Source organism: Nannobrachium achirus, assembly GCF_963921795.1.
Source record: "Nannobrachium achirus genome assembly, chromosome: 21".
Classification (NCBI taxonomy): domain Eukaryota; kingdom Metazoa; phylum Chordata; class Actinopteri; order Myctophiformes; family Myctophidae; genus Nannobrachium; species Nannobrachium achirus.
Window position 1 is genome coordinate 33710742 of NC_137828.1, and position 14653 is coordinate 33725394.

General features: G+C 46.1%; 1 protein-coding gene across 8 annotated transcripts in view; it reads right to left on the reverse strand.

The window, feature by feature from the left end:
- Nucleotides 1–14653, reverse strand: part of sulf1 (sulfatase 1) — a gene marked incomplete at its 3' end in the record, with an annotated part of 49399 nt that overhangs the window by 4581 nt on the left and 30165 nt on the right. For 5 of the 8 annotated variants that reach the window (XM_080752075.1, XM_080752077.1, XM_080752073.1 and 2 more), the window contains exons 6-16: nt 13970–14120; nt 13099–13274; nt 12586–12714; nt 11791–11847; nt 7771–7897; nt 5067–5292; nt 3381–3627; nt 2739–2835; nt 2242–2336; nt 850–1025; nt 302–444 (exon numbers count right to left, since the gene is read on the reverse strand). In XM_080752075.1, the coding sequence (XP_080608201.1) occupies nt 302–444; nt 850–1025; nt 2242–2336; nt 2739–2835; nt 3381–3627; nt 5067–5292; nt 7771–7897; nt 11791–11847; nt 12586–12714; nt 13099–13274; nt 13970–14120 (1624 nt within the window). Of the gene's footprint in view, nt 1–301; nt 445–849; nt 1026–2241; nt 2337–2738; nt 2836–3380; nt 3628–5066; nt 5293–7770; nt 7898–10800; nt 11316–11786; nt 11848–12585; nt 12715–13098; nt 13275–13969; nt 14121–14653 lie in introns of those variants that run through there. The other 3 variants (XM_080752078.1, XM_080752079.1, XM_080752080.1) reach the window with 3 other exon arrangements.

Here is a 14653-nt window from a genome sequence, read left to right on the forward strand (position 1 = left end):
TACTCGTTATAAGATGGTACGGTTTCTGTCTGTTCAGTCTTTGTCTTCAGAAACTGTCTGAAACTAAACATCTTTAGGCTGGTTTGGTCATTTCAAACAAGATTTCAAAAATACCTTTTTTCTTGAAAAATATTCAAAAATAGCAAATTGCGGGGCGGCGCGACGCAACGTGCTGTGAGCTTGAATATCTGCTATTTTTGAATAGCCAATGCAAAAATAAAGAAATAAAGATGCTTTCGAGGTTTTAATGGGGGAGACAGAGACAGAGATACAGACAGACAGAATCAGCGGGTTGCCTCACCTGGTAGGGGTCATTGTTGAGGTCAAAGTACTCCAGGAAGCCGGTGGCGAACTCGCAGAAGAGTGTGTTGTGAGTCTCGTTGATGGTTCTCAAGCACCAGTAGGTGTTGTTGTTAGAGCTGGTGCACGCACAGAACCCTCCCACTGCAGGACAAACAAAGGTCAGCCACTGCTCTCAAATCCTACTGCTCATTGCATTTTAATTATTATTTATATAGTAAATCATTTTTTGGTCGAGACACAAAAGAGAAATTAGACGTTTGCCCGGGACCCTAACTAATGACAACAGCAGATCCACAAGCTCACAATGTGTCACTTTGCACCGTGTTGTGAGCTTGTAGATCGGCTTTTTTCAGTACGTCTTGTTTTCTAAATATTGGTGTTTCTTAGATTTTTCTTTTATTTATTAATGAAATGACTTAAAGGGACCCATAAAAATGTGTCCGCGACCCACAAATGGGTCCCGACGGACTGTTTGGGAAACAGTGATATAGTATACTACTAATACATTCAAAACAGCATCAGACAGTGTGCAGTGCAGTTACGTACAGTTCCAGAAGGGTGCAGTCTGCCAGTGGTCATTGTTGTGGGTGAAGCAAGTGAGGCCGGGCAGACTGCAGTCGTCGCCCTTCCTCTGCCTCTTCCTCTCCTTCCTCTCTTTCTTCCTCCTGCGGATCTCGTTGTACAGCTGGGCCTTCCCGTCTACTTCCTGCGCCGCCTCCCTGCTGGACAGAAAGGAGGACCGATCAGCAAACATGTCAACATCATTTCCTCGTGCCCCGCGCCGCCAGCAACCACAGCCACAGACAGACCTTGCGGAGGGAACTTCCAGAAGGCAGAAGTGTGTGCCAGTACATGACAGCCGTGTTTACTTCATGTTTAAGCTCTTACTAATGTCCAATGTTCTCTGGGTTGACATTCGAGCCACTGTCCCCTCTTCCCCGCTGCCTGAACACACCAGAGACAGCATTTGAACAGCTGCTTTGTATTGGCATAATCCGTTCCCAATGTTTCACAGTGCAAGCTGATCACTATGTTTGAGGGCTTGACTGACTTCCCCTCCGCTGAATCACTCTGTCTTTTCCATGCGGCTCGGCCCGATCATTTCCAGACATGCACACGTCATGTTGTGCACAACACACAAATACAAAGGTTAGGTAAACAAGGACGTTATGTGGTTGCTTTGGCATTTATGTCCCACTGGAGGACACAGGCGCTCATGGTAAACTTGTGGGCGACGTGTGCGTTTCGGAAATTAGTTTTATTACCCAAGAGCACATTACCTCATACATCAACACACACACACCCACACACACACACACACACACACACACACACACACACACACACACACACACACACACACACACACACACACACACACACACACACACACACACACACGCTACACCAGTCAGGTAAAATGGGATATGCTAAGTCATCCAAACCAAAGTGAGGTTTAGTTACAACATTTACAAGATGACAGGAGAATAAATCAGCATACGCTGACCATGCAAATGTATGACTAGCATCAAAAGTTACCTCGTTAACATAATGTTACAACAAGTCAAACGCAGTTAGAATATTAGACGGGTGTGTGACATGTGTTTACTATGCGTGGTTAAAATGGAAAGGGAACAACCATGAACGGGGGCAAACCAACACTTGTAGGGGAAAAGGAACTCACTTAAAGGGATGGAGTTGGTGATTCTTGCTCTTCAATCTCTCTCCCTTGTTTCTCTCTCCTTTGCTATAGTAGCTGGTTTTAATAAACAGAGAAAGACACTAAGGTCCCGAGAGAAAAACCTTCATCTGTCATGTACTCTAAAAAAGGGTCTGGCGTAAGGCCTGAATACGCTATAGATGGAAATACGTTGGAAAATCACATAGGAAGAAAAGGGGGATGTACTGTATGTCTGAGGTCAAATGTAGATGACTGACCTTTTCTTGTCACAGTTACAATCGTCTGGTCTTCTTCTCTTTAAGTGGCCTCTTACTTCACGGAGGTTTTTGATTTTGTCCTGAAGTGCTTCAATCTGGAATTGAGTATGAAACAAACAGGATAATTATACATGTAGGAGTCAGAAGGAGGACAGATTTTTCTACTTATTTCTCTCCCTGTCCTCTTTGATTCGATTTATTCTGTTTGAAGTTCTTGTAAAAGTACCCTTGTTTGAATTATATTGTTCCGTTCGTTCAATGTAATCAGATCTTTTGTAATCATAATGACAGCTTGACATTTTAAGCATTTAGCGGATGCTCTTTGAAGAGAAAGTGGAGGGAATGTAAGGCCAAATCCATCCGAAAATCCTAACGTAAATTAGGAAAGTACAAGCAACCAATGGTAAGGCGTGCGTGGGCTAAAACCACCGGTGCCCAGCCAGAGGCGGTGTATCTTTCCGTGATGTTACAGCAGAAAGTGGGTTTGCTTCACTCACCTCTTGGTCTACGTAGCTCTTATGGTCTTTCCAGGCTTTGGAGGACTGGTAGATCTCTCTTTCACAATGAACCGTGTCATTCATCAGTATGTAGCACCTGCGATGGAGACATGCATACCTGTTAATACAGTGGTTCTCAACCTTTTCAGACCGCAACCCCCAAAGTAATCGTATTTTAACTGGGGACCCCCAAATCTGACGAGCACTAAGAGTTGAGGCATAACATTTCGTATAACACGGTTCTATTGTGAAAATAGCAGATCTACATGCTCACGCGTTCTGCCTCTAATATTTGACAATTTGGCCAATGTTTAATTTGTCATTTTAGAGGTATTAAAAAGTCCTTAAATTGTCACTTTAGAAATGTGCAGATACCTTGTATACACTTAAACTTTATGTTGGTTTGTTTACTGTTGAGTGAGAAAACAATGTTTCACATTAAGTTAATCATTTGGGGACCCCCCAAAATAATTTGGGGACCCCCCTGGGGGTTCCGACCCACAGGTTGAGAACCACTATGTTAATACATGGCTCTTTGGACAGAATCAAGCTATATTTAATCACTACTGAATGCAGTTGAGGTAAAAGGAATATATATCTATATATATATCTCGAGGAGTTAAACAAAGACGGAGATCTTACTTGTGGGTGACCTTGACGGAGTTGGTGTATCCCACAGCATTGGTGTCATCTGCCAGCATCTCCTCTGAGCCGTCATCTGTCCCCAGGCCAAATTCGGGGTCCTCTGGCTCATAGTGGCGCTTTGTGATGACACGGCGCCGGACGGCCGTCTGGTCATCCGCCTGCAGGTCGATATCATATATCTGACCTTCAAACTCCACGGACAAGGACCGGGCGGGCCTGGTATGGACAAAACGTGGCCGATAACCTGTAAGAGAAGGTTAACAAATGTATACAGATTAAGCATTCATTGTTTGGTGCAAGATGGGACATACTTTAGGCAATTTACAACAAGAGCCATGAGCCATGTTGAAACAAGTTGTTTGATTACAAATGTGGTGCACTTCTCGTTTGCACTTAATCCCTATGTTGATCAGAGTCCCCAAAATAGCCAATCCACAAGCTCACAATGCCTTGTGTTGTGACGTGTTGCGAGCTTGCAGATCTGCTATTTTTTCAGAATGTTCACTCCCAGAATGGGGACCCTAGGGATCATGTGATTAATTACTTTTCTGACACCATTTCTAATGTCCTGATGGACTAAACCCTTGTTCCTGTCCTTATCCAACTGAAGTTCCATAGAGAAAAATCTTTCTCAGTTCAAATTCAGTCAGATACTTCAGTTGCAACACTTAAAAGCTACACTAGATGGCGTCAAAGCATCGATCACACCAAAATGCACACAGCTTGAAGACACACAAACATACACAAAAGAGAAGAATGCATTTATTTCCCCCCTGCAGCTGTTGTCAATGCAATACAATGCTATGCCCATAAATAATGGGCATAGCTAATGCACATAAATAAAGAATGAATATGTCAATCACGTTTGCACACTGCCGCCCGTTTCGTATTTATTTTCGGACCACTGGGTCCCTTGCGCTCTCTATCTCTCTCTCTCTCTCTCCTTGCCCTGAACAATTTCGCAACGAAAAACACAGCAGTGTGCAACCAGCTTTACTATAATATGGCATTAAAGGCAACATCTTCAAACAAGTATCATACTACCGTAATGTTGTCAAAAAGCACTATAATAAACTCTCAGTCATCAATAAGTAAAAAGAAAAAAATATATATATTATGTCATCAAAAATGTCTATTTGTCGTCTGAAAATGGTAAAAAAGTAAAATGTTCCATATAAAAATTGCATACTATACTGGGTTGTCACAAAATATAATAATAAAAGCACACAAAATAGTAAAAACAAGAAAAGTCACACATTGGGTAAACACATTCAGTCTTCTGCATGTCGGCTTTATTTAAACGTATTTTAAGTTCAGCCAAGGAGTCTGGACTGGTTTAGGCACCGAGTGTAATAAAAACTATTCCGATTCTTTTCATCACCGATCATCTTAAAAATATTTGATAAGGGATTTGAAAGCATTTGGATTCGAATGGTTGATTTAAGCGTTTGAGACGGGATTGAGTGCTTCCTAAGCCCCTTGGCCTGTGCAGTACCTTTGAACCAAAAACCACAGGCTTTATTCTTCATTCCACACCTGTGTTCCCGCAGCCCTTGCATTGACGTCAGGGGACTTTATTTGCTAAAGGCAGCCAACAAAAGATCAAGATTTCAGCAAGCACAGAGACCAATCATCCCCACACATTTCTGTCTGCAGCGCGAGAGCTTTCTGTGTTGCACTTACGCTGGCCGCCGGAAGAAGGCGCGAACTGGCGGTGGCCGCGGCGACCGGCCCTGGCAGGCTTGTAGAGGGCGTCCCCGCAGTCGCAGTCCCCGTCCCCGTCCCGGCTGTTGTAGCTGCTGCGGGGCCTCAGGCTGCGGACACGTTTCCTGGAGCTCTCCTTCAGGCCACTGCCCTTACACTTCTGGATCCTCCACTTCCCTGTGATCTCCTCTATGCAGTGCCACTTCTGTCAAAACACAAACGAGAAAGCATTGATGCACAGTGAATGGGAACACGGGCGTGTGTGGTGTGTGTGTGTGTGTGTGTGTGTGTGTGTGTGTGTGTGTGTGTGTGTGTGTGTGTGTGTGTGTGTGTGTGTGTGTGTGTGTGTGTTGGAAAAACATTTGGAATTGAAATTGAGTCATTACCAACGTGAACCATAGTTCACGCATCACGTTTATTAGGTTGCCTATTTTTGGTTAAGAGATTTGGTGTAGAAGGGAAAAAGAGAGAGGGCCGAGTACAGGGTGTACAGATCAACGAAAGGGTTTAAGTCATTAAATCGGTGGTCCTTCTGAGAAATGTATTCTCCTAGTTTGGTCATGAAAAATATTTTGACGAGTCAGTAAAGCACTATGAATGTGACTCATATAGAGGAAAAACAATCTAAGGTTTCCAAATCACATGCCCTCTGTTTTGCACGGAATCTGATTTGACTCCACAAAGACAAAAGGGCTTTTGACAGACACATCAGGCTAGTCCCAGACGGGGCTGTGGGAAAGAATGGCCTCCAAGAGTGGTGAGAAAGATAAACCAAAACCACCGCATGAGATGAATTGGATCTGTCTGGTGTCTGTAAACAACGTGGAACCCCCGTACACACGCACACCCCCCCTCTCACTCTCACTGATCTGCTGGATGCGTCCATGCCAAGTGCGTCACCAGCGTTAACTCTGCACATGCACATCCGTGCACTGTTGTAACATTCTTCCTCTGCCCCTCTCTCACTGTGCATTCCCATCCAACACGAAAAAAGAAAAACTCACTGGAGCTTAATTACTGTGAGCAGCGCTGCTAGTTTTAAACGGACCAGATGCATCTGCAGAGCATAGCGCAGATGATCACTGAGTTGAGTGTGGGAACAGGGCTCCAAACAAAAGGCCGTGAGGCAGATCGGGTTTCCTGTGTAACTCTCTCTCTCTCTCACACACACACACACACACACACACACACACACACAGACAAACGACTTGTGGATCCAACAGAGCTGTTATATCAACACGGGTCAGGGTTGCATGGAGGGAGGTAAGACATGGAGAGAGATAGGGAGAGAAATGAGCAAAACAGGCAAAGAGATGTACTGGCAAAGATTCGAGCACACGTGCGCATGCACACATGCAAACACACACACATGCAAACACACACACACACACACACACACACACACACACACACACACACACACACACACACACACACACACACACACACACACACACACACACACACACACACTGCTAGTGGTGCAGGCCAGAAAAGAGGGATGGGGATGTCAGAGAGGTGTGACCCCCATTTAATGGTATTTCTATCTCTGGGACCCCAATTTATATTGTAAAATAAATGTTAATTTAACTCTGAGAGTATACAAATGGAGCCAAATGGCTCCATTTGGTTCCATGTGTAGACTCTGAGTTATACATACCCATAAGGGTCCATCTGGTTCCTAACTATCATTTAGCTGGGGACCCCCTGGAACTCCCTCAATGACCCCCTGGTGGTCCCCGGGCCCCACTTTGAGAACCAATGTTGTAAGGAAGGAACACTTGACTGCAGTTCAGGCCTGCTCACTAGGAGGTTCTGTTAAATCATGCCAGAAAGACCTTTTATGACCAAATCCCCACCCCCATGTTAATGCAGCCACACGTTAATGTGTGTACTGTACACAAATACACTGCCGTATTTATAGTACACACACACACACACACACACACACACACACACACACACACACACACACACACACACACACACACACACACACACACACAGAGAGAGAGAGAGCTTGAAATGCCGCTTTAGTAGCATTTAATAAGTGATTGAGTGTTATGTACACACACGCACGTGGCAATAAAAGGGATCTGGTTCGCATTAGTTAGACCCTCAAACACCCTCTGTGTGCCGTTTAATGCTACCTGAAAATTGTAACAATTTGTATTGTTCAGGTCTGCCTGCCGCCGGGCCACATACCACTTAATGCTGGTTCAACATTAATGGGCAAAGATGAAAGGAAGCCCCAACAAATTAGTCTACAACACAACAGTCCCAACAAAATGCCCCAATTATGGACCAATTGATGTAAGTGGCTATTTGACTTGTGGTTCTGTGTGGACCGCTGGTCCGCCATGGCTGCTAACATGCCAACATTTGGGGATGATTGATTTGCAGCGCCTCTGCCATCGCGGAAAAGAAAGCAAGGAAATTTGACTTGGTGGATATGAAGGCAACTCCCTTCTCTTCACAAAAGGGTACCAAAGGTTTTAGGAAATAGGTGTGTGTGTGTGTGTGTGTGTGTGTGTGTGTGTGTGCGTGCGTGTGCGTGTGCGTGTGTGTGTGTGTGTGTGTGTGTGTGTGTGTGTGTGTATGTGTGTGTGTGTGTGTTTGTGAGAGAGAGAGAGAGAGAGAGAGAGAGAGAGAGAGAAACAGAGAGTTTGTCTGTTTGTTTTACCTGTCCTGGCTGCTCACAGGGCGTCTGGAATTCAGCCTGTTGGCAGGTTTCTTTGACCTTCTTGTATTTGGGAAGACTGTTGGTGTGCTGGGTGTTCATCGAGTCATCCTTCTTCCTCAAGATCTTTCTGCACAACACAACAGTGAAAAATAGAAAATCAGCGATGACACTATGGACTTATTCAGGGGCTTGTATGTTACATATTACACAACATGGAGCAGTGTACTCTAAGGCAGTGGTTCCCAAACGTTTTAGGTTGAGACCCAAAATTTGACGTTTGGCCGGGACCCAAACTAGTGAAAACAGCAGACCTGCAAGCTCACAACGTGTCGCGTTATGAGCTTGTAGATCTGCTATTTTCAATACTTCTTAAACATGTTTTTTCTAATTTATGGAATTTCTTAGATTTTATTTATTCATGAAATTACTTACAGAATACCATGAAAAATTAATAATAAATGAACAAAATGTAGGAAACTAAAAATAAAGAGGTATTCATTCACCAGCGACCCATAAAAATTGGTCCGCGACGCGCAAATGTTTTGTGACGGTAGGGTGTGTGTGTGTGTGTGTGTGTGTGTGTGTGTGTGTGTGTGTGTGTGCGCGCGTCTCATGATAATAGCCTGTGAGTGGCTACGCAGTGCCTGTGTGTGCCAGCTCCTAGGCCGGGAGCCCAGCTCAGCCTCTCACCGGTGCTAAGTCCAAGGCCAAGCTGTTTGACCTCGCCTTGGCACCACATTGGCCCCCTTCACCACCGGGTCCAGCCAAGTCCATGGCAAATCCCATGCCAACTCCCCACCACACACACACACACACACACACACACACACACACACACACACACACACACACACACACACACACACACACACACACACACACACACACACACACACACACACACACACGACACACACACACACACAGAGACTTGCCAGCTCTCTGCCAAAGTGTCCTGGCTGTTCGAGACCCACAGACAGAGCGACGACCACGACAAGAACAAGCTGTCCCCTTCAAGAGTAGAGCCGCTGTCCTGTCCTATCCTGTCTGGCACGCTGGGCCAAAGGGAAACCAGCCAGTGTTCACACACTGGCTGGTTGTTTTCTCTAGCTTCCAGCCAAGGGTGATTAAACAGCTAACAGTTGTTTTCTGTGTAACTCCCCGACGGCTGCATTAAGACGGCTGCGCGACTGCATTAACTCGCCACTTCTCTCCCCCCCCCCTTCTCGCTTTCTTTCTGCGCGCAAATATGATTGGTTTCTCAAATAGCAGTGCAAGGCAAGGCCCCAGCTGTCAGTCAGTGCCTGATTGAGACTGCGAGGTGCTGGAAGGTAACCGGAGGCCATTAAAAACAGATTCCGTCAAGCACGTGGCCGATGACAGAGTGATAAAATAATACTTTAGCTACCGCATGTGACGCAGGGCGCCGCACGCTGCTGTTAACCTATGCGTCTGTAAGTAACAGAGTGGAAGGTCCGCGGAGGCTAATCTCAGCGCTTGGAGGATGGAGCGGTGGCGGACAGCCTTCATAAACACGGTGGATTAATGGAGGGTTGGATTAAAGCGAGCTAAAGCCCCGGCAGGTCACGGGTCGTGGGCTTTTCATTTCGTACGCAGCAGTCCACGGGGCCGGATATTTCCTCTGTCACACAAACATTAAGCCCGCCAGGGAGACTGATCACCCAATAGCAGCAGCAGCAGAGCTAACCGCTTCTCCACTTGACCTCCCGGACACGTGTCTGGAGATGTTGACGCTCAGTGGTGTAAAGTAACTAAGTACATCTACTAAAGTACTGTACTTAGGTAGAATTTGGAGGTATTTGTACTTTACTTGAGTATTTCCAATTTCCAATACTTTTACTTCTACTCCACTACATCTCGGAACCAAATATTGTAGTTTTACCCCGCTACATTTATTTGAAAACTTTATAGTTACTTGCTACTTTGAAGATTTTGATTATTATTACAAAACATTCAACCCTATACATGTTGGCCATTTGAAAATAGCAGATCTACAAGCTCACAATGCGTCGCCTCGCGACGCATTGTGAGCTTGTAGTTCGGCTATTTAAAAAAAATATATTATACATTTGAAAACTTGAAATGGGACATTCTGCATTATAAGTACTTTTGGGTCCCTGGGGGACCCCCAGATGTAAAAAATGACCACATGTGCTCACACGTCACACGTCACACTTTTTCCCTGCTTATATCTCCGCACCCGTTGACCCGATCCATGCCAGATTTTGCACACACACTCCTTGACTGCCAAACTACAACCTCCAAGGACCCCCGGAGCCCCAGGGACCCCCAGGTCCCTGGGGCACCCCCAGATGTAAAAAATGACCAAATGTGCAAAAATGACCAAATGACCACCGCAACGGGGCTGCTCGCTGTGAATTCCCGGGGACCACCGACTCCTGGTGCTCCAGAACGGATGCAAAAGTGGTGGCGCCCCCAGTGGAGGACCCCCTGCCACTGCAGCGCACATAAAATGCTGTAACTCGGGCTAGGAGCGTCCGGGAGAGCCGGGGCCGGTACCTATTCGGCCGTCAAGGCAACGCGGACACCCCACCCCTCATTTCTCACATGGCCCTATTCTAGCGCCACCTTCAGGCCGAATTTTAAAACACATTTTTGGACACTGCTCCTACAGTTTTTGCCCTAAAATCACGAATATCAATACACAGCATGTCTACACTCATGTCATCAACATGGATCAGGAAGATTTTGGAAAAACAAATGTTTGCCCTATTTGTGGAGATAATCCACCTACGGTCGCTTATCTCCCGATTAGGGAGTCTTACTGGTTATTATTTTTACTTGTAACAGAGTATTTCTATATTGCAGTATTGATACTTTTACTTAAGCAAAAGGTTTGGAGTACTTTTTCCACCACTGGTTGACGCATTCACCAGTACATGAGCAAAAGAAGAAAAGAGAAAAAAAAAACAGTGGGAAGGGAGAAGGGAATTATGGCTGAGCATCAAGCAAGCAAAGTGGCTTAGCGAGGAAAGGAGGGTATGGGAAAACAGGAGCTATCTGGGTGTTTCTCTTTAAGACGTAATATACGGTATCATTACGCCCATTGCCAGTACATCCTGGGACTTAACCGATGATAGGAGACATGCCCTCCTATGCCCTCTCTTTCCATCGCAATGACCCAGATGAGGAAGTTAACTTCTTTGTGCAGCCAGGTTTTTTACACATTTCACTCCTAGAGTTAGCGCAGCTTACCGTGTTGAGTGAACAAAAAGAGGCGGCTGAAATGTGATACCTGATGTGCTATAGAGAGAGAGAGAGAGAGAGAGCCATGATCTATGTGAGGAGACAGGCAGGTGTCGCTGATAGCTGGGCTGATGCATTCCTCACCGGGGGTGGGGGGTTGGGGGGAGGGGAGCAGGGACGGTGACACGTCCTGTGAGCGGATCGAGTGTGAGCCTTCCTGCCATTCCTCAGGTAACATCATCCTGAGCCTGGCCAGCCCTTGTTTATTTTCTGCGTGTCTAGCTCCACAGTGTTGCTGTAATGTATCCTCTGGCTGTCTGCGGCAGAGCAAGGACAGCAGGCTATGTCAAGTTTTAGCGTCTCGGTGGCGTGCTGAATATGCAGCGAAGGGGGCCCCCGCGGAGGACAAAGGCACGGCTTGTTTTCCCCCCCACAAACCGGCAGAATGCCCTGTTACACATTGTGTCAGCGCCTCTTGCGTGAACTGTCACAGTGTGCCAGCTGCTTATAGCTCCACTGAAAAGAGCGAAAAACCGGGGATATTTCTAACCGCCCCTATATGCCGTCGCTGCCTTCCAAGCCGACTGTGGTCAGGAAATGGTCTGTCAGATAACAAATAGCTGGGGGAAGACAGGCTGGGATTCTGGGTGAGGGAGCACCCACGGGGGCCTTGCACGTCTCGGGTTCGGTCTAATGTTCTGTCGGGCCTGTGTGACAGACACAGCCGCCTTTCTGAAGTGACATAGATGTGTGCCTTGAGGGGAGGAAAGGGAATAAAGAATGGTAGTTTACCCTCGCTCCACAAGGAATGTGTCCCTCCAGACTTTGGGTTTCCGGTTGGGTTTGAATCTGGGAAAACAAAAAACGCACAAGGTTTATAGAATTCATATGGCCTGTTGCACTCACCGACAGAAACACGAGTCAGCATCATGCAAGTTGATCACAGTGAGCTTTGCAGGGTCAAGTATGGCTATGGACCAGAGGGGAACAAAATGTGTTGAAAACTCTTGCTTATGGAGCTTGAAAAGTCAATATCTCTGTCCTTTCTGTTGCTCTCAGTCTCTTCCAATACGATCTAACATTTTGCTATTTGTGTTATGATGGTACCGATCTAATGCTTATGGTCAGGAACATTGGAGAGTATCTGTCTAAGGGAATGTCCCAAAACAGTTACATTGTTTTAAGTTATTCTGGTGTGATGTATTATATCACGGAATGCATTATACTTTAATCCATAGTGGATCACTAATGGCACATGAATAATGGTCTGACATTCTAATAACACCTTCCATTGCGTTGCTCTGGGGAAATGATTCAACATAGTTCATCTAACCACAGGAAACTTCATTGGAGCCTATAAGTTATAAGTATCTCGGTCAAAGTCTCAAAGCTGAAAGCAATCCGTTCAAGTTTGCATTTTGAAACATTCCCCACAAAGCTGGACCTGAAGCAGTCACCTGGCTGAAATACTTTGCATTCACTAAACAACAAGGGCTTATAAAAGGTATTGTTACATAATGGTACACAATGAGCTCTTATTGTATATGTTTTGGATTATAAAATGGTATTCTGGGCCCATAGACAAACCTGTTGCCAGTCTTCTCCTGTTCCAGCAGCTTAAGGATGGACTTTCCATCCATGTCTGGGGGTGTGTCCAGTCCAGCAATGTGGAGAATAGTGGGAGCAAGGTCAATGTTCAGCACCAGATGAGGGTTCCTAAAGACACACACACACACACACACACACACACACACACACACACACACACACACACACACACACACACACACACACACACACACACACACACACACACACACACACACACACCAAATTAAACTAAACATCTCTGAATAGCACATGATGTAGTGTGGCAAAAAGCTATTTAAAACAAGTATACTGACAGCACACCATGTGGGATTAATCAGAATCATTGACTGAGCCGCTCTAATGAGTGCTGTAGGAATATTGACAGTGTCCTGGAATAAACCTTGTAACTCCCAACAAAGCTCCAGGTTTTCATAAACGGACACATCTGCTCTATGGAAACAAAGTCACCTGCTGTGACTACACGAACATAATATGACTGGATGGTCTTACACTGCTCCTGGTTCCACGTTGGGGCCTCTCAGGAAGAATGGCACTCGGATGTCAAAGTCGTACGGCATGGACTTGCCCTTCACAAGCCCAAACTGACCGATGTGGTAGCCGTGGTCCGCAGTGTACACGATGTAAGTGTTGTCCAGCTCTCCGGTTTCCACCAGCATGTCATAGACCTGGGGAATAACAAAGAAGCATGCCTGAGAAAGCCTGAGGTACCAGTGGTGGAAAGTAACTAAGTACAGTAGGTATTTTTGAGGTATTCTTCGTTAACTTGAGTGACTACTTTTGCTTTCGCTAATTTGAATATATTTGATGCCAAAACTTTTGTACTTTCACTCAAGTAGATTTTGGATACAGGACTTTTACTTGTGTTATTCAGAGGAAGGACATGCTTTAACTAGACGGCACTGTCGAGGTGACAACTTGGGCCTTGGGCACTCATGACCATATATGGCCTACTTGTACGCCAGCAGAGTGCACAAGTACCGCAATTAGTGCTGTTCGGTGCTCTCTGTATGTATGTGGGTGGGCAAGTTGGCACTCTGCCGAGGTGCCAATTTGCACCTTGTATATCAGGTCGCACTTGTTGGTGGTGACGTCACCAAGAACGCTGCTCCCTCATTGGCTAAAGGCCCTGCCTTTGTACTGTCGGCCAGAAAACAGACAGCACCGAAAATACAGTACTTGCGCGCTCTGCTACAGTACTTAGGCACCGCTGATAGCTCATGACCTCTCATCCAAAATCACTGATGGAGTGTTGTGTGAGGCTGCTATCGACAGACACACGGATAGCCCTGCCAAGGTGAAGCCAAAGGCACATAGTGTGGGCAAGATTCTAATCTATTCTATTCCACTGAAAACTATTTACCTTCTGCACTGAGTCATCCACGGACATGAGCGTCTGCAGCCGTTTCCTGTGGAGGAAGTTGGTAAACTCCATGTGTATGGGTCTCATCGGCCCCGTGTACTGCATGATCCAGTGTTTGTCCATGTTGGGGGCGTAGTTGTAGCTAGGGGTGCTAGGGAGAAACGACACAGACGGGAGAGATATTAGAATGTACAAATTGGCTTCATTCCAACTTTCACCCAGGGAAAACATGCTAGCTAGAGGCATGTTTGCATGGGTAGAATGTGTGCCGTCATGGCGCCAGTGTAGGAACTGACGGAGCACGTACCATGTGCCCGACAATCACATGCAGGCAAGAAAAAAAAACTATCTCACTGGAACGCTCTCAAAAACATGGGTGCCATCGTGCCACGTAAGTGACGTAACAGACATAAAGAACCCATTTAAACATGTCAACAGGCACCTGTCTGCCATTTTTCAGTAACAGGTGCCTGTGGGCTCTTCTAACCTGCTGTCTGGTGTGTTTGACAAGCATCAATAACCGGGCCTGTTTGCTGAGGGAAATGTCCTAATGCTCGGACAGGCGGCCGGCACGCTAGCTGTTTTTCCGTGCGCCTCCCTCCGGTCATCTCTCAGCTCACACAGAGACGAGAGTCTCCCCGCTCCGCTGCGCTGCGCTCTTGGCATGGACGAGTCGTTTGAGGG